The 25,439-nt window shown below is 41.4% G+C and overlaps 1 protein-coding gene across 3 annotated transcripts in view; it reads left to right on the forward strand.

Moving 5' to 3' along the window:
• Positions 1-25,439, forward strand: part of ADAM22 (ADAM metallopeptidase domain 22) — a 486,564-nt gene that overhangs the window by 10,610 nt on the left and 450,515 nt on the right. For all 3 annotated transcript variants that reach the window (XM_033931244.1, XM_033931245.1, XM_033931246.1), the window contains exon 3: positions 23,411-23,487. In XM_033931244.1, coding sequence (XP_033787135.1) covers positions 23,411-23,487 — 77 coding nt within the window. The remainder of the gene's footprint in view (positions 1-23,410; positions 23,488-25,439) is intronic.

Genomic DNA, 25,439 nt, shown 5'->3' on the forward strand with positions numbered 1-25,439 from the left:
TAAGCGGTTTTTACAATCAGGTACTCAAGCATTTTCCCTATCCGCGTCTGAAAGTCGAGGAAGCCGCAACTGCGAAAGGTATCTCTCAATAGCAGCTGGATCGTGCCCCTACGAGGTCCTATACAAATCAGAATAAAATTTAAGGAAAACCGATCTGATAGCCGAATCAGTCCGATGCGCTGTCCCCCCTGCATCCCGTATCATTGTAATAGCCGCTCTCGCCTGCTTCAGCTTAATTAACCGAGCCAAGCGAGATCCAGGTGTATTATTATATTCATAGACCGATTGCCGCAAACGTGTCCTCAAAAACTCATATTCCTCCATCTGCAGTAAGGAGAGCTCCGCCCGTGCCTTAACAAGTTGCTCATATACTAAGGGGTCCTGGTGTCACTGATGCAGCCTCCCCAACCACTCCAATTGTTCCCGAAGCGTCAGGGAGCGCTGAGCCCGGAGGCGCTTACTATGAGCACCCCATTTGATAAAGATACCCCGTACTACCACCTTCAGAGCATCCCACAATGTCGCATCAGTGACCGTAGCATTATCATTAATCTGAAGGTACTGGTCCACGGTCTCATTCACCTCCCGAACCACAGCTGGATCTTTCAATAGAGATTCATAAAGTCTCCAGAAACGGCGTCCCTCCCCTGTCCAATAACCCACACTAGTTACCCACACAGGCGCGTGATCCGAGATTTGAATAGCTCCAAGTTCCGCCTGGCGAATCCCTCCCCACGAATTACGATGAACCCATAGCCCATCTATGCGTGCATACGATTTATGTGCATGTGAGTAGTGGGTATAAGTACGTTGTGTAGGGTGCAACAGCCTCCAACTGTCCACCAAGCCCAGAGAAGAAAATAAGGATAGTAAAGCCCTTTTAGCAGCCCTTGACGGAGACCTAGTCCCACCCCCAGAGTGATCCAAAGTAACATCAGGTATAACATTAAAATCCCCACCAAGATACACAGACCCTTTCGCAAAACCAACCAGATCTTCTTTGATAGACCCAAAATAACTGGCTTGACCCGTATTGGGGCCATACAAATTGATAAGGGTGATTGTGCGGCCCTGCAAAGTAGCCACGAGAGCCATACATCTCCCTGCACCATCACGATATACTTGATCAACCACCAGCCCCAAGCCCTTTCGTACCAATATGGCCAAACCCCCCACCTTCCTCCCTGGTGTCGATCCCTGGTGGGTCCAGATCTGATCATAATAGTGGGAATTTAAAACTGCCACATCACGAGGCCTCAAATGTGTTTCCTGAAGTAGACAAACATCCCATTGCATGCGAACCATTTCCTTATTCACAATACTACGCTTCCCAGGACTATTAAGTCCATTAACATTCCACGAACCTACAGTAAAAAGCTTCTCATCTACCCTCCCCTTCCCCCCTCCCACCTGAACCCCCCCCCGACCCCACCCCTACGCTGCATCGAACCCTGTATATTAGGATTCGCCAGCTAACAGAAAGTGCAATCCCTCCCAAAGGCATGTATCCCACTCACAGAATCATTGAAACAACCAAAGTGCAAAACCACACACATATATTTCAAATGCCACCCTTCCCCCCCAACTGCACTCAAGTCTCAAGCATTCCCCACACTCACTAAACCCCTTTCAACCCAGCCAATTACCCCCCCTGCCCCCCAACATCAAAAAAGTATAAACCAATACATCCCAACAACACTTCCTGGAATAAAATACAGTGTGTTAGAGAAAGTCACAAGGCGTTGGGAGCGCTGGAAGCACCCAAAATCTCCAGCACAACCGATCATATGCATACAGGCTCCACGAAAGCCAAAGGATCAAATCCCTCTCTGCAAAAAGCAAGGCAGTGACCAAACTCTTTCAGGATTGGGGTTTCGCAGGTTTCTTGCCAGAGCGCAATGCCGTGCTCCAAGAGGCACCCTGTGCTGATGTAAATGCTACTGTGACAAAACGAGTCTCCCTAGCCCCAAGATGAACAACTGTGTGCAGGGGAAGAGACTGCCTACGCAAGCGGTCGGAGTATAAAAATACTCAATTAAAGTAAATGAATAATTTATAATTTATAAGGAGAGCCCTCAGTCGCACAACCAACCTCCGACCTCAGGAGGAAACGGCTGCCACTGGTTTGCACCTAGAAGGTGTCAACTGTGAAACATCCTAGGGCTCTCCTGTGAATTTTAGTGCTAAATAACTCAAAAGTGCTGTTTGTGCAAACAAATCAAAAGTGCACTGCGAGCAGTCTCTTCCCTTGAACCAGGGGGGCAAAAGAACCAAGTGTCCAAATTCAATCTATTGAAGCCACAGGAAGATACTTAGCTTCTCTGGTGAGCAGTCAGAAAGTCGCCAAACGTCCAACGGGACTCCGTTTCGGGGGAGTGCCCCCCCGAAACGGAGTCCCGTTGGACGTTTGGCGACTTTCTGACTGCTCACCAGAGAAGCTAAGTATCTTCCTGTGGCTTCAATAGATTGAATTTGGACACTTGGTTCTTTTGCCCCCCTGGTTCAAGGGAAGAGACTGCTCGCAGTGCACTTTTGATTTGTTTGCACAAACAGCACTTTTGAGTTATTTAGCACTAAAATTCACAGGAGAGCCCTAGGATGTTTCACAGTTGACACCTTCTAGGTGCAAACCAGTGGCAGCCGTTTCCTCCTGAGGTCGGAGGTTGGTTGTGCGACTGAGGGCTCTCCTTATAAATTATAAATTATTCATTTACTTTAATTGAGTATTTTTATACTCCGACCGCTTGCGTAGGCAGTCTCTTCCCCTGCACACAGTTGTTCATCTTGGGGCTAGGGAGACTCGTTTTGTCACAGTTTTGTTTAGCTCCCTATTTTTTCGGGTTTGTTTTTGATTCAGATGTAAATGCTACAGCAGGGGGCCGATCTTCCACTTGCGAGGTCCCACAGCCCAGGGCTCGCATCTCCGCCCAGGCTTCCGACACTGTGCTCACCCTCCGAGATGCCCCATTAACAGTCAGCCACATCCCAAAGGGGAAAAGCCAGCGGTATTTATGGCCCCCAGAGCGCAAGGTAGAGGTGACATCTTTAAATGCCCTGCGCTTCTGCAATGTAGACCACGCTAGATCTTGGAATACTCCCACCGCCAAATCTTTCCACTGGAGTGTAGCCTGTCGCCGGCCAGCCAGCAAGATCCGTTCCTTCAATGTGAACTCTCCAAAGCAAGCAATGATAACACGAGTGTTCTGAGCTCGTGCGGCTCCCAGACTGCGGTGGGCACGCACCAGAACTATATTATCTGGCAGGTCAGCTCCATCAGCTCTCAGCAAATGCTCACAGAAGTCCCGTACCACTGCCTTGCAATCCCTGTACTCCTCTGTTTCAGGGATGCCCTTAAAGCGCAGGTTGCAGCGCCTAGACCGATTTTCCAGATCTTCAACTTGAGTTTGGAGGTCCTGTAGTCCAGAGGACAGGCGGGCCGAATCTTCAGAATTAGATGTCACCGCCGTATTGAGGGTAGCCACGTGGTCTTCCGTCGCTGAGACTCGGGCTCCCAGCTCGCCGACCTCCGATCACAGCTCTGCTATCGCCGCTCGCACGCCGCTCCGCACCCCAATAATATCCGCTTTGAGCTCCTTAAACCAGTCCGTTATGGATTTCTGGGGCGCATCACCGACCTCCCCCCTCTGATCGGGGATATCCTCATCCTCCGACTCCGATTGAGTCGCTGGTCCAGTCGCCATTTTTTTTTTCTCTCTCTCCCCCATGCTGCCCGCCGCCTCCGGGGCCGATTTCTCCGGCGGATCGCCGAAGAATTTAAATTTTTCAAGGCGCTTTCGAGTCGCCATGAAAAGGGGAGCCCGAGCAGTTGAAAACCGTGGCAAAAAAAACGTACTTTGGAAGCGCCAAGCGCTATAAAGCACAGAAGCCCGACGGAGCTCCTGTTTCACTCTGCCATTAGCAAGATGACGTCACTTCCATCCACCTCAAGCTATTCTTAACTAACTTCAATCAGGCTTTCGCCCACTCCATTCCATGGAAACTGCCCTTATTGTCTCTAATGACCTGTTCTTGGCCAGATCCAATGTCCTCTACTCTATCCTCATCTTTCTCGATCTATCTGCTGCTTTCAAACCCGAACTATAGCTACATGATGCAGGGTTCCATGTTGGGAGTTACTGCTCAGGAAAAGGATCTAGGTGTCATCATTGAGGATACTTTGAAACCCTCAGCTCAATGTGCGGCAGCAGCTAAGAAAGCATATAGAATGATAGGAATTATCAGGAAAGGAATGGAAAACAAAGCTAAAAATGTTATAATGCCCTTGTATTGCTCTGTGGTATGGCCACACCTTGAATACTGTGTGCAATTCTGATCACTATATCTTAAAAAAGTTATAGCGGATTTGGAAAGGTACAGAGAAGAGTGACAAAAATGATAAAAGAGATGGGTCGACTTCCCTATGAGGAAATGTTAAAGCGGTAAGGCTCTTCAGCTTGTAGAAGAGATGGCTCAGGGGGTGAAATAGGATACTGGGCTTGATGGACCTTCGGTCTGTTCCAGAATGGTGAAAGAGGTGGGCCCCTCTATGGAAAATGTGGCGCATGTGCTGATCCTACTGAAACCCGGTAAAAACCAGGAATTGGTTAGCTCTTAAAGGCCAATTTAAATAGGAAAGAATAAATAAATAATATCACGTATACACCATTATCTTTATCCTCTTCTATTGAGAAAGAGGATAATCACAGTACATAACACTTGGTGGAGAAAAAAGACCTCACTGTATATCAAGGTACTTATCGTAACAGCAAAAGTTGAAAAGTGAGTGAGCCTTTTAGTCATCATTGGTCAGAAAGACTTGTATAGGCCCAGAAAGGCTCTTATCCCTCCTGAATCAGGATGTAAAAATTTTGGTAGCCACTTTGGCATGTCGGTTCAATCATTTACTTCTAGCAGTAGCAATTCTTATGTTCTTATTTGATATGTTTCGATGAGTTTGATGAGAGTGATGGGGGTCTTGCATGTTCATAGGGGGGCAAGGAGGCACTTCCACTATAGTTTGGCTCGATATGGAGAAAGCATTTGATAGTGTCTCCTGGGAGTACTTGTTCTGGTACCTGGATGAATACAGGAAAGAGAAAAAATGTGTCAATCAAGAATTTAAAAAAACCTCTTTATTGACAAAAATATGTAGTACAAAGACAATACAGGAGGACCCAACATGCTCTGTGTTTCGACAATATGCCTTCCTCAGGAGTCCTAAAAAAATGACATAAAAGAAAGATTTATCAAATTTAAGTTTCAACAGTTTTTATTGATGACACCAATACAGCAAAAAAAGGCATAAAAGTACAATTTGGGTCATCCAGTGTAAAATATTGAATAAAAGTTTATCAAATTTAAATAATACTATGGTATTTCAGTTCCAAATTTTATTGAATTTTTGAAATATACATAACAAATTCAAACAGGAGAGAACATATGCTAAAAAATGCTCGCAAATACAAAAATAACCATCACAGCCTCATATTTTCCAGTCAGACATACCAAGTTCCACCAAAACTGAAAAGATAATAAGGATGCATATTTTCAAAATGGTTTGAATTGCTATCGCAGTAAGAATTGCTATTAACATTTTTTGATCATTGGTTATAATGATGGGAGCATGAAAAATGTTTAAAAATACCACCAGCATACGTTAGAGCAGGGGTCTCTAAAGTCCCTCCTTGAGGGACGAATCCAGTCGGGTTTTCAGGATTTCCCCAAAGAATATGCATTGAAAGCAGTGCATGCACATAGATCTCATGCATATTCATTGGGAAAATCAAGAAAAACCCAACTTGATTCGGCCCTCAAGGAGGGACTTTGGAGACCCCTGCGTTAGAGGAACATCTGAACATGACTCCATACCTGTTGCCAGAAATTATAAACTTTAGAACATAAGAATTGCCACTGCTGGGTCAGACCAGTGGTCCATCATGCCCAGCAGTCCGCTCACGCGGCGGCCCTCTGATCAAAGACCAGCGCCCTAATTGAGACTAGCCCTACCACCGCACGTTCTTGTTCAGCAGGAACTTGTCCAACTTTGTCTTGAATCCCTGGAGGGTGTTTTCCCCTATGACAAGATTCCGGAAGAGCGTTCCAGTTTTCTTCCATTCTCTAGGTGAAGAAGAACTTCCTAACGTTTGTACGGAATCTATCCCCTTTCAACTTTAGAGAGTGCCCTCTCGTTCTCCCTACCTTGGAGAGGGTGAAAAACCTGTCCTTATCTACTAAGTCTATCCCCTTCGGTATCTTGAATGTTTCAATCATGTCCCCTCTCAGTCTCCTCTGTTTGATGGAGAAGAGGCCCAGTTTCTCTAATCTTTTGCTGTACGGCAGCTCCTCCAACCCCTAAACCATCTTAGTCGCTCTTCTCTGGACCCTTTCAAGTAGTACCATGTCCTTCTTCATGTATGGTGACCAGTGATGTACGCAGTACTCCAGGTGAGGGCGCACCATGGCCCGTTACAGCGGCATGATAACCTTCTCCGATCTGTTCGTGATCCCCTTTATCATTCCTAGCATTCTGTTCGCCCTTTTCGCAGCTGCAGCACATTTTGCGGACGTCTTCATCGACTTGTCTATCAGAACTCCCAAGTCCCTTTCCTGGGAGGTCTCTCCAAGTACCGCCCCGGACATCCTGTATTTGTGCAGGAGATTTTTGTTACCGAAATGCATCACTTTACACTTATCCACGTTGAACCTCATCTGCCATGTCGATGCCCATTCCTCGAGCCTAATTATGTCATGTTGTAGATCTTGGCAATCCCCCTGCGTCTTCACTACTCTGAATAACTTCGTATCATCCACAAATTTAATCACTTCGCTCATCGTACCTATGTCCAAATCATTTATAAAGATGTTGAAGAGCACGGGTCCAAGCACCGAGCCCTGCGGCACCCCATTGGTGACGCTCTTCCAGTCCAAGTATTGTCCATTTACCCCCGCTCACTATTTCCTATGCTTTAGCCAGTTTTTAATCCATGTGCGTATTTCACCCTCGATTCCATGGCTCGCAATTTTCTGAAGTACTCGTTCATGCGGAACTATGTTGAACGCCTTCTGATAGTCCAGATATACAATGTTGACCGGGTCACCCTTGTCTATCTGCCTGTTTACTCCCTCAAAGAAATGCAGCAAGTTTGTCAAAAAAGATCTGCCTTTGCTGAAACCGTATTGGCTGGTCCTCATCAGCCCGTGTCCGTCAAAGTGATCAATGATACGGTCCTTTATCAGCGCCTCAACCATCTTTCCTGGTACCGAGGTCAGACTCATCAGTCTGTAGTTTCCCGGGTCTCCCCTCAAACCTTTTTTGAAGATTGGCATAACATTCGCCACCTTCCAGTCCTCCGGAATCTTTCCCGATACGATCGACAGATTGGCTATTAGTTGAAGCAGTTCAGCTATGGTCCCTTTCAGTTCCTTGATGACCCTCGGATGGATGCCATCTGGTCCCGGGGATTTATCGCTCTTATCAATCTGCCTGCATACCTCTTCTAGACTGACCGTTAACCCTGTCAGTTTCCTGTTTTCACTCCCAGCATATAGCCTAATGTGTATATCCTCTTCGGTAAATACAGACGCAAAAAATGTGTTCAGTCTGTTGGCGATTGCTTTGTTCTCCTTTAGCGCTCCCTTTATTCCTTGGTCATCCAACGGTCCCACCGCTTCCTTTGCGGGTCGTTTCCCTTTAATATATCAAAAGAACGGCTTGAAGTTTTTCGCCTCCTTGACTATTTTTTCCTCATAGTCTATTTTAGCCCCTTTTACCACCTTATGGCACCTGCGTTGATGTTGTTTGTGTTTATTCCAGGACAAAAGAACAACATATGATCTAATATTTCCTTCTCACAGAAGCAGGACCAACAGGAAGAAGAACATCCAGAGTTGAACTTACTCAGTTTAAGAGGAGTCCACATCACACATCGGTCCATAAAATTCATGCTACCATATATCACACAGACCTTCTATGTTTCATTTTCGCTATTCCATTTGTACTAATATTTTGTACCAGTTAGATGCTTCTCGACTTAAACCCGTGGAGGGTTTTCATCCAAGTCGCAAGTCATCCAAAGTGAAAAACATCTTAGGACACATTTTCGAAAAATTTGTCCAAATTTTTTTTTGTTTCAAAAATCGTCTAAGTATATGTCCTGCTGATCTGATTGTCCAAGCCACTAAATCATCCATCTTTATACCACATTTTCATCCAACTTTTTGTCCAAGTCAAAATCGCCTAGAACAAGCCCTGTTGGACATGGGAGTGGTCTGCAAAGTGATGGACTGAATACCCAGACATGGCACCTAAATAGTGGGGTACCTTACAGGGCACTGCTGTAAACCTCACAAAAAAGGTGCCATGTCATCATCTCACTACAGCCCCCCAAACCACCTCCAGAATCCCCTTGACCCACTTATCTACCACCCCAATAGCTCTTATGGCTGCAGGAGCCACTTATATGCCAGTACAAAAGGGTTTTTGGGGTGTATAGGGAAGTGCACATGTTTCAATATCAATGCAGTGATTACAGGGGCTTATGGGCATGGGTCCTCCTCTCCATGGGTCCCTAACCCACCCCCAAGATGGCTTAAGACGCCTCTGTGCAGCACAACAAGGCCTACATTTCAGCCGCCTATCTTTGCAACCAGGCACAATTCTCTAACTGCACTGTGGCGTGATTAACACACGATCAGCGGCCACCGACATGGGTGCTGGTTAGAAAATCTGGGGGTGAGTGAAGAAATATTTTCTCCCATTTGTTTTAAATTTCTACTTGGTAGCTTCGTTTTGTGCCCCCTAGTATTTTTGTAAATACTCTCTGTGCAGGATATGTGCATTTTGGCATTTACACATATGTATGTCATTATTCTAATAAATTAATAAAATGAATCTCACGTGTGCATGTTTGGGTATGTTTGTACAGGGAGCAATTCTATAAAGGTCTCCCAGATATGGACACTAAAATATAAGGCATAACATAATATAACACTGGACTTCTAGACCACATAACAAACAAAAGTTCTATGCGGTTTACAAAACTTTATCAAAAAGATACAATAAAAAATATAGGATCAGAAATTTTGGAAAGAAGAGAGTTTTCCATTATGTTCTAAATTATCCATAAGAAATTTTGAAAAGAGAAAAATTTTCAGTTGTTTTCTAAATTGTTCATAAGAAAAAGATGTACATATTAAATGCCAAAAAGGCACTGAGCACAAATTCTATAACGCCATGGGGCTCATTTTCAAAAAAGATAGACGTCCAAAAGACAGCATAAACCGGCATTTGGACTTCTTATTTGTCACTTTTTAGGTGTCTTTCTGGTCATTTTTTTCCAGTGCATCTAAATATTAAGGGAGAGTGTTAGAGGTATGTTTTGGGCAGGATTAGGGCAGGCTTAGTACTTGGACAAAACATCCTGGGCACAATTTGGATGTTTTGGGCTAGACCTGTTATTAAAATAAATAAGGGCCATAAAGGTACCCAAACTGACCAGATGATAACTGGAGGGATGAAAATATGACCCCCACACACTCCTCCAGTCACTGACTCCCTTCCACCCTCCAAATTTCTGCATGAAACAGTACATGTCTGTCTCTATGACAGATGCAAATACTATGGCCTGTCGTAACAGAGCTGCAAGCAGGTCTCTGGAGTAGCCTGGTGGGTAATGCAGTGGACTGCAGAGAAGGGGACCCAAGCCCATGTGGCATCTAACTAATACACTTGTGGTGGAAAGTGTGAGCCCACCAAAACCCACTGTATTGCCATATAAGTGACACCTGCAGGTATAAGGGCTATTGGGGTTGGTAGACAGGTGGGTACAGTGGGTTTTGGGGGAGTTTTGGAGGGCTCACCATATAATGTAAGGGGGTTATGGTGAGATGCGTACCTGTCACCCTTAATATGAAGTTCACAGCAGTGCCCCCTAAGGTGCCCCATTGCTTTGCTGGCATGTCTGTGTGGCCAGTCCATTAAAAATTCTGGCCCCTTCTACATGCAAATGGCTTGTTTTGGATGTGTTTAATTTTGATTTTTTTTCCATAATGGCAAAATAAGTTATCTAGATGTCCTGTTGAAAATGGCCCTTCATATGGCCACCTAGATTCCATTATAGAATAGAGCCTAAGTGGGCATTTGGGCCTCAATATTTTTACACTTTCACACTATGTAAAAGGCAGGCGGAAATGGTTGCACATGGGGGCTAAAGAGACAGATTGAAAAAATAACAAAACACAGAGGACAAGGAGAGAGAGACACACAGACACTCACAGAAGGACAGGGGGCTAAAGAGACAGATTGAAAAAATAACAAAACACAGAGGACAAGGAGAGAGAGAGACACAGGAAAAAAAATGACAAACAGACATACAGCAGCCAAGGAGACAGACAGAGAGACAGTGGGCAAGGAGACAGCAAAAAAAAATACAAACAGCCAAGGAGACAAACAGAAAAAAATAAAAAATACAATGCCCAAGGATAAATTCAGGAAAAAAAAACATACAGACATACAGTGGCCAAGGAGCTAGACTGCAAAAAAGACATACAGACATACAACAGCCAATGAGACAGACAGACTGACAGCGACCAAGTAGACAATCAGCAAAAAAAACACAAACAAACACAGAAAGCAAAAAAAGAGAAACATACAGCGGCCAAGGAGACAGGCATGCAACAAATAGGAAAAATATAAAAACTTTTAATAAATCAACCATACGTGAAGAAGGAATAAAAAAAAAAAAGGAAGAGACATCTACAGGGAAACACAGGATCAAGAGCATATAGAGAAAACAGAAGTTTGCAGGAATCAGGAACATATAGAGAAAGGAGAGCAGAGACCCCTGCAAGAAGAGAAAAATAGCAAAGAGACTGGGGATGAGAAAGAGAGCAGAGATGCTTGCAGGGAGAAAAAGCTAAGCAGTAATGTTACAGCTTGAGAGTGCAGACTGAGGAAGAAAGCAGAGACAGCGCTACACAGGGAAATGGAGGGAGGAAAGAGACAGAAAGAAAAATACAGACAGACATAAATTTTAGCATCCGTTAATGTAACGGGCTTAACGACTAGTATTATAGAATTAGGAGGATAGTAGAGTCATGCATTGGTTAAAACTACAGCCTCAGAACACTGAGGTTGTGGGTTTAAACTCAAGTTGCTTCTTGTGACCCTGGACAAGCCGCTTAATCCCCCCATTGCCCCAGGTACATTAGATTGTGAGCCTGCCAGGACAGATAAGAACATAAGAATTGCCACTGCTGGGTCAGTCCAGTGGTCCATCGTGCCCAGCAGTCCGCTCATGCGGCGGCCCTTAGGTCAAAGACCAGTGCCCTGATTGAATCTAGCCTTACTTACATATGTTACGGGTCAGCAGGAAGTTGTCAAACTTGTCTTGAATCCCTGGAGAGTGCTTTCTCCTATAATAGCTTCCAGAAGAGCATTCCAGATTTCTACCACTCTCTGGGTGAAGAAGAACTTCCTTATGTTTGTACGGAATCTATCCCCTTTTAACTTTAGAGAGTGCCCTCTCATTCTCTCTACCTTGGAGAGAGTGAATAACCAGTCTTTATCTACTAAGTCTATTCCCTTCATTATCTTGAATGTTTCGATCATGTCCCTTCTCAGTCTCCTCTTCTCAAGGGAGAAGAGGCCCAGTTTCTCTAATCTTTACATTACATTACATTAGTGATTTCTATTCCGCCGTTACCTTGCGGTTCAAGGCAGATTACATATGAGTTGTCAGGACATTTAGGAGTACATTAGGAGTTGTCTGGACATTTTCATAAGTGCTAAAGGGTGAAGTGGATTGCAAATGGGGCTTGAGATGGATCTTGCTGTGTTAGTTTGTCATTATGGAGTTTTTGAATAGCAGGGTTTTTATTTCTTTTCTGAAGGTTTTGTAGTCCGGTCAAAATCAGTAAGTTGGAGAGTTGGTGGTCTAGTTTTGCTGCTTGGGTAGCTAGGAGGGCATCATACATTTTTTTTCATTTGACGTTTTTGATTGGAGGGTGGTAAATGGTGAATGGGTTCTCCTATGTCTGGTTGTGGTGGTTTGAATTAGTCGGTTGTTCCAGTAGGCTGGACTGTCTCTGTTTATGGCTTTGAATAGTAGGCAGTAGAATTTGAAATGTATTCTTGCTTGTATTGGGAGCCAGTGTGAATCGAGGTATGACGTTGTGATGTAGTCGTATTTTCTCAGCGAGTAGATAAGTCTTAGAGCTGTGTTTTGTACTGTTTGTAGTTGTTTTATCATGGTTGCGGGGCAGGGGAGATAGAGGATGTTGCAGTAGTCTAGTAGACTGAGGACTAGGGATTGGACCACTAGCTGGAATTGCTTTCTATCAAAGAATTTTCGAACTTGTCTTAGATTTCTCATGACTGCGAATGATTTTTGTATTGTTTAGTTGATTTGTGGTTGCATGGTACAGCCTCTGTCTATCAGCATTCCCAGAAGTTTTAGAGTGGGTTGAATGGGGTATGTGATAGAGATTATTACTAGGTTTGTTATGGTTGGGGTTTTGCTATTTTCGAGGAGGATAAATTTTGTTTTGTCAGGATTTAGTTTCAGTTTGTGCTCTTTCATCCATGTTGCTACTGTTTCTAGTGTTCGGTGCAGTGTGGCTGTCATGGAGGGCGCTGGTTGGTCAAAAGGAAGGAGGATGGTGATGTTATCTGTGTAGCTGTAGGAGATCAGGCCTAGTTTGTCTAGGCAGGTGGCGAGGGAAGCAGTGTATAGGTTGAATAGTGAGGGGGATAGAGGTGATCCTAACATTCTGTTTGCCCTTTTCGCCGCACATTGCACGGACGGCTTCATTGACTTGTCGACCAGTACTCCCAAGTCTCTTTCCTGGGGGATCTCTCCGAGTACTGCACCGGACATCCTGTATTTGTGTATAAGATTTCTGTTACTGACATGCATCACCTTACACTTATCCACGTTAAAACGTGATTTGCCATGTCGTGGCCCATTTCTCGAGCATGTTTATGTCACGTTGCAGGTCTTCACAATCCTTCTGTGTCTTCACTATTCTGAATAACTTTGTATCGTCCGCAAATTTAATAATCTCATTCGTCACACCAATTTCCAGGTCGTTTATAAATATGTTGAAGAGCACGGGCCCAAGCACTGAACCCTGCGATACTCCACTCGTGACGCTTTTCCAGTCCAAGTATTGTCCATTTACTCCCCCACTCTCTGTTTCCTATCCGCTAACCAGTTTTTAATCCACATGAGAATTTCACCCTCGATTCCATGGTTCGCTGTTTTACGAAACAGTTGTTCATGCGGGACCTTGTTGAACGCCTTTTGGAAATCCAGATATACAATGTCGACCGGGTCACCCTTGTCAATTTGACTGTTTACTCCCTCGGAGAAGTGCAATAAGTTCGTCAAGCAAGATCTTCCTTTGCTAAAGCCGTGCTGGCTGGTCCTCATCAGATTGTGTCCGTCAAGGTGATCAATGATGCAGTCCTTTATCAGTGCCTCTGCCATCTTTCTTGTACCGAGGTCAGACTCATAGGTCTGTAGTTTCCCAGATCTCCCCTCGAACCTTTCTTGAAGATTGGCATAACATTCGCCACTTTCCAGTCTTCCAGAATCCTTACTGATTTGATTGACAGATTAGCTATTAGTTGAAGCAGTTCAGCTATAACCCCTTTCAGAGAAAAATGCTTTGAGTAGCTGAATGAATTCATGTAAACTGTTCTGAGTTCCCCTTGGAGAACAGTATAGAAAATTGAATAAATAAATAGTGTCTGAAGCTTGTAAAGTGAGAGAAATGAAAACGCACAAAATAGTTTAACATTTAAAATGCCTGACATCAATTTTGCCATTTTATAGAATTGCCATGGGAGGGGTGGGAATCTGGATGCTTGACAGCTAATTGGGAGGGCACTATGCTGAAGGTTCACCTAGGGTTTTTGATATCATTGCACTAAGCCTGCTGCTGATGGTTTATCGGAAAAGAATAGACTCAGCACAAAATTTTGTGCTTGTGCCTTAATCACAATTCAGCACTATTAGATCAAATATGGACATAGCTTTGCTAGTCAGTGTGGATTCTGAGAATTTCTCATATTTAGTTGTTTCCCATCTTATATCCTTCCCACGCACATACTCAATTCTGCTACTAATGCTGACATCAGATGTTTGCTTCAGGAGTTAAAGAACAGAGATGAAGTCATGCCATTTACAGGCTGACAACAATTTTTCATACATTGGTATAAACAGCAAACAACCACTGAAGATCAAGCAGGACTGAATATTGTATTTGGCTTATCTCTGCTCAGGGTCCTGGAAAATCCCTTATTACAATGCCATTTCTGTGTCAGCAGCAGGATTGTATAAATTTAGAATATAACAAACTGAGTGGTCACAGATGATGCTAATTGTTTCACATGAACAATTGCTCTGGAAATGTAAGACACAACAAAAAATAATTTTACAAAAGGAAAAAGAAATGTGGCACACAAGCTCTTGTCCTCATATACAAAAGTGGCCTAGATGTTAGAGAAATGATCCAAGAACTTGAAAAGCTAGAGTAAAAAATGCTGGTGCTTTTTCTGATTCGCCTTGTGACCTTCACGCTCCATTGCATCAGATGCTAAGTTAGAACCTCACTACTCTCTCTAACCTAATAGAAATGGGAAAGAATTATACAAAAGGAGTCAATAAATGTCTGTGCATGTATATGGAGGCAAAATAACTGAAAATTTAACAGAACGGGATGAACTTGGCATGGAAGAGAAAAATGGTATATCGATACATAGAGTTCAAATATAGCCAGATCAGACCAGGATGAGAGGGGAGGTGTGTGCCTAGAGAAATAAGCTCCCATCCCATAAAAATAGCCGAATTCATTTCTGTGAGTTGCAGGTCCAGATTCTGCAGCATAAAGTCTTACATACAATTGTAATCCTGGGTTCTAGGTGCGCATCAGCAGGCTACACAAATATATTTTTATTGGACTGGCTTAAGGGTAGTTCCGGGACTGGCAAAGCTAGGAGGCAAGTTGACAATTTACACACTCAGCACTCACTCACATTCAAACAGCTACCAATTTTTTTGTTTTGTTTCGTGTTTCAGGGGCAATGTTGTTAAGTATGTGCTCTCTTTTAAAGGAGTGCTCACTCTTTTTCAGTAAGGCACATATTTGCAACTGTGTCTACCAATGCCATAGTGCCCTGCTCATTGCATGATGCCAGTGCCTACATGCCTAGATCCCACCAAACAGAGCCGGGGATCAGCTGTCAATTAAATGTTCTCCTGCTGGGCATTTTGTAATTTGGGGCTAACAGATGGAGCAGCCACTTAAACCCCACATTCTTTACAACCTTCAGGGGATGGTCATCCGATTTTACCTGTGTACCTTCTAACCACTCTGGATGCAGCCTGCCTCTTGGAACGGGACAGGGCTCAGTCTGCCACTGACTGAAGCACAATCAGAAAGAAAGAAACAAGCAACACTTCTCTACCTGCCTCTTGTGCCTAAGTTTGTCAAGCTCAGATTCATAAAAGAAAAAAAAATTTCTCTCTTTCTCTCTAGTCTTCTCTCCTATGCTTTTCCTTCAGGTTTCAGGTTTATTTAAAATTTGATAATATCGCTTATAATACTTCTAATCAATGTACACTTCTCCCTCCGTATTCGCTGTGATAGGGGATTAACAGAAAAACTGCAAATAACTTTTTCATATATTATTTGCGGTGTTCTATTAAAATTCATAGTGAATATGGTGAAACCGTGAATAACATGGTGGGAGACCTGGCCTGTTCCTGAAGGAGAGGCAAAACACAGTGAAGAAAGTGCTGGGAATCAGCGATTTTCTCTGTAAATACTTGGAATCGAGGATTTCTCTATGCAAGCTGACATAATTTGGGGGGAGGGGCCAGCAAGCTAAAAACCGTGAATAATCGAAACCGCGAATACGGAGGGAGATGCGTACATTATAAAAACAAGGATACCTTATTACAGGTTAAAAAAACATTAACAAAGGACTAACATGATACAAAAGGGACAGGGTAGAACTACAATAATTATAGGAAAGTTACAATTAAGGGAAGTACAAATAGGCTAGTAAAGGAAGTAACTGGAGCCTACTATAATTTTGAAGGAGTACTGTAATTATATTTCTTTTGAAGAATGAAGAGCTAAGAGTAGATATTTAATCTTTAAAAGCATCTGTAAACAAAAATGACTTCTATGAGCTTTTAAATCTATCAAGATTTGGTTCTCTGAGGAGTGAAGGCAAAGTGTTCCTTTCCCCAACAATGAGCTGCCAGAGTTCCCTGCTCATCTTATTTAATGTTGGATGTTGGTTTACAAAAAAAAAAAAAAGAGAGCCTCCACACTAATTGGCAGAGTCAATTTTGAAGATGAAAGCCTTTATGCATTATGAAACTAAACCATTTCCTTACAAACATCTCAGAGGACAGGATTTGCAGCATCAGCATGCAATTGCAAGGCCAGTCTTCCACACTGGGGTTGATTCCCTCTGCAGTTCCTCGTGACTCTGGGCAAGTCACTTAACACGCCTCAGGTACAAAATAAAAGGACCTTTTTATAATATGTAAATCACTGCAGCATATCAAATCCCATCTTCTATCCTTTTCCCTCACACAGCTCAGGATTTCTAGTGTTCTTTTTTGCCTCCCCCATTTTCAGAATATGTGTTAGAAAAAGAGCCTTATCATGGACGTACAAGTACAAGCAACCAGTCAGAAATAATTCTGCAGGTATTAAATTATCAGGCACAGAGGGAATGGATGACCTCACAGTTGTGGTAGTGTGCACTATTTGATAAAAGTGCATACTACTTTCTGAAGATGACAAGAATTTTGGACTTCTTTCAGCCTTTTTGGATTTTAATGACATGAAACAAGAAAGTCACATCATTGACATTTCCCATCTCATTCCAAATGTTAGCCCATCCCTGTAAAGCTGTCCAAATAGTTTGTTCAAAACTATGGAAGGTTTAATTTAGTCTGATCATTTATAGACCACTCATACCCCAAAGGATTCAGAAAGGTTTACAAAAGACTAACCAGAAAAGAGCTAAGAAATGCAGCCAATAAACAATTTACGTAGAGTCATAAAATAACAGTTTGCTAAGTAAAATGTTTCAAATGCTTGTGAAATAAAAAGTAAGAGTGCTGTTTAGCAAAAAGAGGTAAACCATTCAAAATTTGAACTTCTTGGGGGAAAAGGACAATCCCAGATTTTCTTGTAGCATACACACTTTGTTGGAGGGAAAGAAAGCAATAGAGCAGGGATAGGGAACTCCAGTCCTCGAGAGCCGTATTCCAGTCGGGTTTTCAGGATTTCCCCAATGAATATGCATGAGATCTATTTGCATGCACTGCTTTCAACGCATATTCATTGGGGAAATCCTGAAAACCCGACTGGAATACAGCTCTCAAGGCCAGAGTTCCCTACCCCTGCAATAGAGTATCCTTGCACTGCTTCAGTATGTTCTTCAGATAACTGGGACAAGCTTCCACCAACTATTTATAATACTTGTGTATACCAGTAAAGATAATTAAAACAAAAAGGTAACACAATCCTCTATTTTCTTCCTAATTTCCTATTCACAGTTCTCAAGATAGAGCTGATTCAATTCAGTTTTTGATCCAATCTGTAACTTTAGGGCCCATACCGAGGGTTCTCAGTTTATTTATCAACATCTATGTGGCACTGTGTCAAAGGCTTTGCTAAAATCCAAGGACACCACATCTAGCCCCCTCCCATATCCAACTGTTTGGTCACCCGGTCAAAGAAATCAATCAGATTTGTCTGACAAGATTTACTTCTCGTAAAACCATGTTTCCTCAGGTCCTGCAGTCCATTTGATTCTAGAAATCTCACTATCTTCCACTTAAGAAGCATTTCCATTAGTTTACTCACTATCAAGGTCAGATTAACTGACCTGTAATTCCCAACATCCTCCTTGCGTTTGCTCTTGTGCAGAGGGACCACATCCGTTCTTCTCCAGTCCTCTGGGACCACTCCAAACTCTAAAGATGCATTGAAATGTTGAAACAACAGAGCTGCCAATTTTACCATATCAGTTATTTTTTTCTTCCATTTGCTTCTTTGCTTTTTTTGACAGCTTTTCCCGCTTCTCATAGCTTTTCCATATATTTTTGTCTGTCCTCCTTTTTCTGTGATGTCTTGTAATTTATGAAGGCTAACCTTTTTCCCTTAACTTTTTAGCTGGCTTTCTTTTCCTTTTACATTTATATATTTTTCTGACGTAGAGGTTTGTGGCCTTTAAAATAGTTCCTTTCAGTTTCACCTACTGTTATTCTACACTTCTTCCTCCGTATTCGCGGTTTCAGCAATCGTGGTTTCAATTATTTGCGGTTTTTAGCTTGCTGGCTCCTCTCCCCAAATTACATCAGCTTGCATAGAAAAATCGCTGATTCCAAGCGTTTACAGAGAAAATCACTGATTCACAACACTTTCTTCACCGTGTTTTGCCTCTCCTTCAGGAACAGGCCAGGTCTCCCACCATGTTATTCGCGGTTTACCATATTCACAATGGTTTTTAATAGAAAACAGCGAATAACATGAAAAAGTTATTTGCGGTTTTTCTGTATTCATGAGTCTGTTAATCCCCTTTCACAGCGAATACGGAGGGAGGAGTGTACTTCGTTCAGATGTTCTCATCCAACTATCTCCTCCTTGTGGTAATCCTCCATCATGACAAAGCACGCGCTAAAACTGCTGGCGCAGATTAGTAAAAGGAGCCCTAAATTCCAAATAGTTTGTTCCAAATTGGAAAATTCTAATTTTAGCATTTTCCTAATATGCGCCAAATATGAAATTATTTGCCCTTTCATTGAAGCTTTGAAAGCATACCAAATGATTTCCAAAGAGCTTTCCTCCAAGGTATTGAGTTGAAAATACTCATTCATTTTCAATTGCATTTCCTTCAGAAAATTTGAATCTGCAAGCAATGCATTATTGAATCTCCAAACAGGTCTAGTAGAATCTTTTTCATTAAACTGATATTCAATCCAAATGCCAGCCATGATCCGTCAAAAGGATCAGGTCTATGCAAGCCTTTGTAACTTGTTGAATTAAACTATCTGAGACAAATATGTAATCAATTCTTGAAAATGAATTATGAACATGAGAGCAAAAAGTAAATTCATGAGAATTAAAATGAAAAAGCCTCTATATATCTTTTAATCCGCACGATTGTACAAGATTATCTAGACCTAGTGATTTTAATTGCTTACTAGGTTGTTTGTCCAATAATGGATCCAAGACAGCATTGAAAGCTCCAGCCACAACTAAATTAGATGTAGCCAGTGACAGAATTAATTGCTAGAATTATTTGAAGAACTCGGCCTGATTTGAATTAAGAGCATAATATTAAAAATCATCAGGGCATCATTTCCTGAAGTCATATCCACATGAAGCCATCTACCCATAGGATCAGCTCGAGCATTACTAAATACAGCAGAATATTTCTTATCTAGGATAGCCACACCAGCCTTTTCCCCCACTACAGGTGCACAAAAACAGTATGTAACCCCCCCCCCCCACCAATTTGGCTGCTTCAGTATGTGATAAATGGGTTTCTTGTAAAAGATAAACATCTGCCTCCTGTTGTTTTAAAAAATTAAGATTTTTTTTCCTTTTAATGGGATGGTTGAGCCCATTAACATTTAACAAAAATATTTTAAAAACCATTCTAAACGATTATAACCTACTACTAAATAATCCCTTAGTTCTGATTTGAACAAGTAAATATACTGTATAATATTCCCCCCCATCCAGGATCCCAAACTAAATCCTCTCTCTCTCCCACCCTTTACCCATCCCATTAAGGGCTCCTTTTACAAAGCTGCGATAGTGTTTTTAGCGCACACAGAATTTTAGCATGCTCTAAACCCGTGCTACGTGGCTAGAACTAATGCCAGCTCAATATTGGCGTTAGCGTCTAGCGCACATGGCGCGCAAAAACTGTTAGCGCAGCTTTGTAAAAGAAGTCCTAAGTTCCCTCCCCATTTCTCAATGTGGACTGTTTCATAAATTGTTGAAAATCTTTTTATTTAATAAAGTTGTGCAATTAATCACAATTACAAATTTTAGTCAAAATGCAGCCCTAAATAAATAAAAGAATGAACCCCCATTTTACTAACGCATAGTGCGAGTTTTAGCGCCAGCAGCGGTGGTAACTGCTCTGACACTTATAGAATTCTTATGAGCATTGGAGCAGTTACCGCTGCTACCGGCACTAAAATCCGTGCTATGTGTTAGTAAAAGCTGAGCTATATGTAATGATAAGATAAGAAATTCAAATTGACAAAGTAAAGAATCTAAAACAGCATGCAGAATAGCTAAAAACAGCCTTATAGTTTTCAGAGTGTACTTCAGAAATGCAGCCCTAGTTTTAATGCCAGGTCTGAGGAAATATAAAAGATTACCGTAGCTCAGAACTTCTGCAGTAGTGTTAGAGTATTTCATGCTTGTTTATTCCTTTTATTGTGAGCATAATGATCTATAATATTTTGCTGATCATGTGGTAGCTGTGCTGGTATGTCAGACTATGGAGAGACAAAGGTCTGTGCACAGGTTCGTTAAAAAAAAATTGTATTGTCACCTGAGTTGCATGTGCATGTGCTGGAATGCTATATATATCCTATTTGTTTTAATTCTATTTTTGCCATTCAATTTGGATTTTCCAATGTATAATATTTTGAAATTTAATAAATAAGAATGTAAAAACCTTTTTACAAAGTTGTTTGTGAATTTTTTAAGTCACTCAGATTATTTTTCAATTGTCTGCTTTTTCCTCACACTGGAAAGTTGTATTAATATGAAATGATGTAGGCTGCAGTCAACTTTGATTGTTTTAGCCTACCTTGGCAGCAATTTTAGTTGAAACTGCTTATTAAATTACCAAGGCAAACAACTTGATAGACCTTCTGACTGAGTGCTGATTAATTTAAGTATAAATTTGTAAACTGCGAATAAAATTATAACTGATTAACTCAACTAAGATTTAACTGTTCACAATAAGTGGCTTTACATTAGAAATTAGATCCTTTACTAACCATGTTTACAATGACTGATTTTATTTTCAATTATTGTACATTATTTGCTTTTCTTGTATTTCTATAAACAGTCAAGGATAATTGTATTAACCTGTACATTTGTCTCACTTGAATTTAAAAGAGAGGTTTCTTTAAAATGAGAAAAAAAAAATCAAACGCTCAAAACTGGGTAGATTAGGAAATTATCTTGACTATTTCTGCATGTAGCTTGAAATAACTGTGTAATTTCTAAATCTGAGCAGGTATATACAATAATGAAATTGCTCACTTAGCAAAATATAAGTGCTGAGATGTATAGATTAATGAACTTCTTGAGCAACTGTTTTTCAATTGGTGTATCATAGAGACCAAGAATTCTGCACAACTAGGACATTTTAAAATGATTACTCCTAGGGGAAGTTCCTTCCCCTATCATGTTCTAACAGTCACAGCTGCTAGCATCCCAAAAACAGTGAAAATCTATTGGTAGTATGTGTCTTTAGTACGTTGGAATCACATGGTGCCAGAACTCTTGTGCTGGCCTTATGATCTCAAGAGTAGAGGAATAGCTTAATGATTAGAGCAGTCAGGTTCAGAGCCAAGGAAACCTGATTCAAATCCTACTGTGGCTTCTTGTGATCTCTGATAAATCAAATAATCATTGCCTCAGATACATACTTAGACTAGAAGCTGTAAGAACATAAAGAGTTGCCATACTGGGACAGACTGAAGGTCATCAAGCCCAGCATCCCATCTCCAGAAGTGGCCAATCCAGGTCTCAAGTACCTGGCAAGATTCCAAGGAGTAAAACAGATTATATTTTGCTTATCCTAGGAATAAGCAGTGGATTTCCCAAAGTCCATCTTAATAATGGCATATGGATGGACCTTTGTTTTAGGAAATTATCCAAATCTTTTAAAAAACCCTGCTAAGCTAACTGCTTTCACCACACTCTCTGCTCACTTCAGTCACTCAGGTTCAAGCTAGAGGTCCTTGAGGGTCGGGGTAGGTACCGACCCACTACCCATACAAAAATCCCCTTATTGTTAAGGAGTCCTTTATTTATCTGGGGTGAGGTCTACCTCTTCCCCCTTGTTCAAATTAGGCTTTATATTCTCTCCAATCAAACTATTCTGTACAATTGAGTTATATTTATTTTTAATATTTATGTACCACTTATAGCCTAAGTGGTTTACTTTCAGGTACTCTAGTATTTTTTCCTTATCTGTCCTGGTAGGTTCACATCTAATGTACCTGGGGCAGTGGGGGATTAAGTGACTTGCCCAGGGTCACAAGGAGTAATGTAGGATTTGAACCCATAACTTCAGAGAACTGCGGCTGTAGCTTTAACCACTGCACCCCACACTCCCCAAATCGAGGTTGCTGTAATATGTTGTCATTGGCTGTTGATAGGCTAATATTGCTGTAATAGAGCTTGAAGAGGAAACAAAGAAACATAGAAACATAGAAGATGACGGCAGAAAAGGGCCATAGCCCATCAAGTCTGCCCAACAACCCCACCCCCTTGAATTTACCCCCCTAGAGATCCCACATGTGTATCCCATTTCCTTTTAAAATCCGGCACGCTGCTGGCCTGAATCACCTGAAGTGGAAGTTCATTCCAACGATCGACCACCCTTTCGGTGAAGAAGAACTTCCTGGTGTCGCCATGAAATTTCCCACCCCTGATTTTCAGCGGATGTCCTCTTGTGGCCTAGGGACCTTTAAAAAAGAAGATATCATCCTCCACCTCAATACGGCCAGTGATATATTTAAACGTCTCTATCATGTCTTCTCTCTCTCTACATATAGTAAAACATTCTGACAAAAAACAAATTGACCAATCAATACAGTTATAAACCAACACCTTATTAGAATAAAGCAATATTGCATCCATTTAAATAAAATATACAGAGAGTACTGACCATTAGCTATGAACACTGGAGACATCATTTTGAAAATGCCCCTCCACATCACCTGTGGTAGCTTGAAATTTATAATTTCAGATGGTGGATTCTGAAGTAATGAAGATATTTTGCTGATTTTGCTTGCAGTATAGCTCATTGTTTTGCCATACATTGCACCTGATATTTGTTAGAAGCCATATTAACATGGATTAACTTGGATTATGGACAATTAACAAATAATTTGCCTTTATGCAGTTTAGTAAATAGAGCCTGAATTATTTGCAGGTTCTTTTTTTTTTTTTTTTTTTTTTTTACTGAAATTCAAAATGATATAAACATGACTATTGTTAAACACCAGGACTTGCCTATCCATTTGGAGAAAAACTTTCTCAGTAAAGGCCAGTATGTATAATTTATTGTGCTGCAAAGAAATACTAACAAGACCTAATCTTTTTATAATTGCAGTCCAGTCATGTTGCCCAGGCCAGCTTTCAGGTTCATGCATTCAGCACATCGTTTATCCTCGATGTAGCATTAAATCAGTAAGTACAAACATATCCTTCATAAATAGCTTTGAAGCCTGTGATTTGTCTGATTATTCTCTCTTCATAGAGTTAATACTAATGCAAAATGTCATTTCCCATTATATTTAGCAGTGCTGCAGTTTAATGTGAATTGAAATCACTTAACTTTGATTTTTCAATATTAAAAAAAATCTGTTTGTTGTATATACATTTTCAATTATTATTTTCTCATGATATATTATTGTTATAGAGCAGGGGTGCCCACACTTTTTTGGCTTGCGAGCTACTTTTAAAATGACCAAGTCAAAATGATTTACCAAATAATAAAATAAAAAAACCCCACAAAACATACTGTAATCAGAAAGAATGTTAATTATCATTTATATTTGAGTTTTATTTCAAAGAGGTCAAGGCAGATGATTTTATTATATGCAATGTCACCTCAGTAGCAACTATACAAAAATAGATAACTATATCCTCTCCCCTTTTACTAAACCGCAATAGTGGTTTTTAGCATAGGGAGCTGGTGATTTTATGACTCTGGTTGCACTTCCTTCTGATTGTACATCCAATATTTCTTTCCTTCTTTCTGCCTCCTGCATGCTTCCTCTCCTCCAAACCTCATTCCATTCCCCTACCAACATCTCTCTCTGTCCCTCCATGAGTCTAACTTTTCTTCCTCTCTCCCTGGCCCCTCTCCTTTCTTTCTGTCTTTCTCTCTCCCTGTTTCCCTTTCTTTCTTTCTCTCTCCCTGCCTCCTTTCTTTCTTTCTCTCTCTCCCTGCCCCCCTTTCTTTCTCTCTCCCTTCCCCCTTCCCCCTTTCTCTTTCTCCCTGTCTCCCCTTTCTTTCTATCTTTCTTTCTCTCTCCCTGCCCCCACCAATGCCACCCCCACCGATTTCTCCCTGCTTTCCCAACACCAGGCCAGGCACATACAAGCACTGGGCCCATAAGCCTTTCACACTCCCCGATGTCAATTCTGATGGAGAGGAAGTTCCGGGCCAGCCACTGCTTACTTATAACAAGTACCACCCCAAGTTGACCCTCAGTAATTAGCCTATATGGAGGAAAAGATCTCAGATTCACCACTTAGGGAACAAATATCGTTCTCCCTAAGAATGTATTTTGTGGTGATGGATTTCTTTTATTGATCAAAAACCTCCCCCCTATTCTAAATTGCTAATCTTTTGAATTTTTTACTTTTATAATTTATTTTTTGTATTTTAATGTTAGCAATATTTATATTAAACTCATTATTTAAATAATCAATGACTGAATAAATACATTTGTTGAGCAGGGACCAATAAATTTTCAGGCTGTAAAGCTTAAAAAAAAGATTCCCTTGCATAAATCAGATAGTATTGAGATTAAATCAAGCAGCCGGCCACTTATCTGTAGGTTGTAAGCAATTATTGGACCCGCGGTGGTCTCTGATCATGCTTTGATTTGGTTAGATGTTAATATTGGCTTTGGTATAAGGGGACCATCCTGTTGGCGTTTTCCTAGCTATTTGTTTCATGATGCTCATTTTCAGGACTTTTTACAAAAAAAATGGGAGGATTTTTGGGAGTTTAATGGCCAACACATAAATAATCCGGATTTGTTTTGGAGTACCGCTAAGGTAGTTCTTAGGGGGGGATGTATTGCATATGTTATAGCACGTAATCACTGCTTATCTAGGGGCATACTTCGTTTGGAGAGAGATTTAGTGGCTGCTAAATGACAATATGTGGCTTGTCCATCCCCTGCTACTAAGGAAACTTTAATATCAATAGAAACATCTCTTAATACCCACATACACGAATGTACGATAAAGATGTTATTTTATCAAAAATTTAATATCATAGATATGGTAATCGTGCAGGCAAATTGTTATCTTACCTTACAAAGAGGGAGAGAGGACAGCGTTTTATATTGGGCATAAAAGATAGCACGGGGAAACTTCATCACGACACCTCCCAGATTTCCAAT

The sequence above is a fragment of the Geotrypetes seraphini genome, chromosome 2, assembly GCF_902459505.1.
Source record: "Geotrypetes seraphini chromosome 2, aGeoSer1.1, whole genome shotgun sequence".
NCBI classification, from domain to species: domain Eukaryota; kingdom Metazoa; phylum Chordata; class Amphibia; order Gymnophiona; family Dermophiidae; genus Geotrypetes; species Geotrypetes seraphini.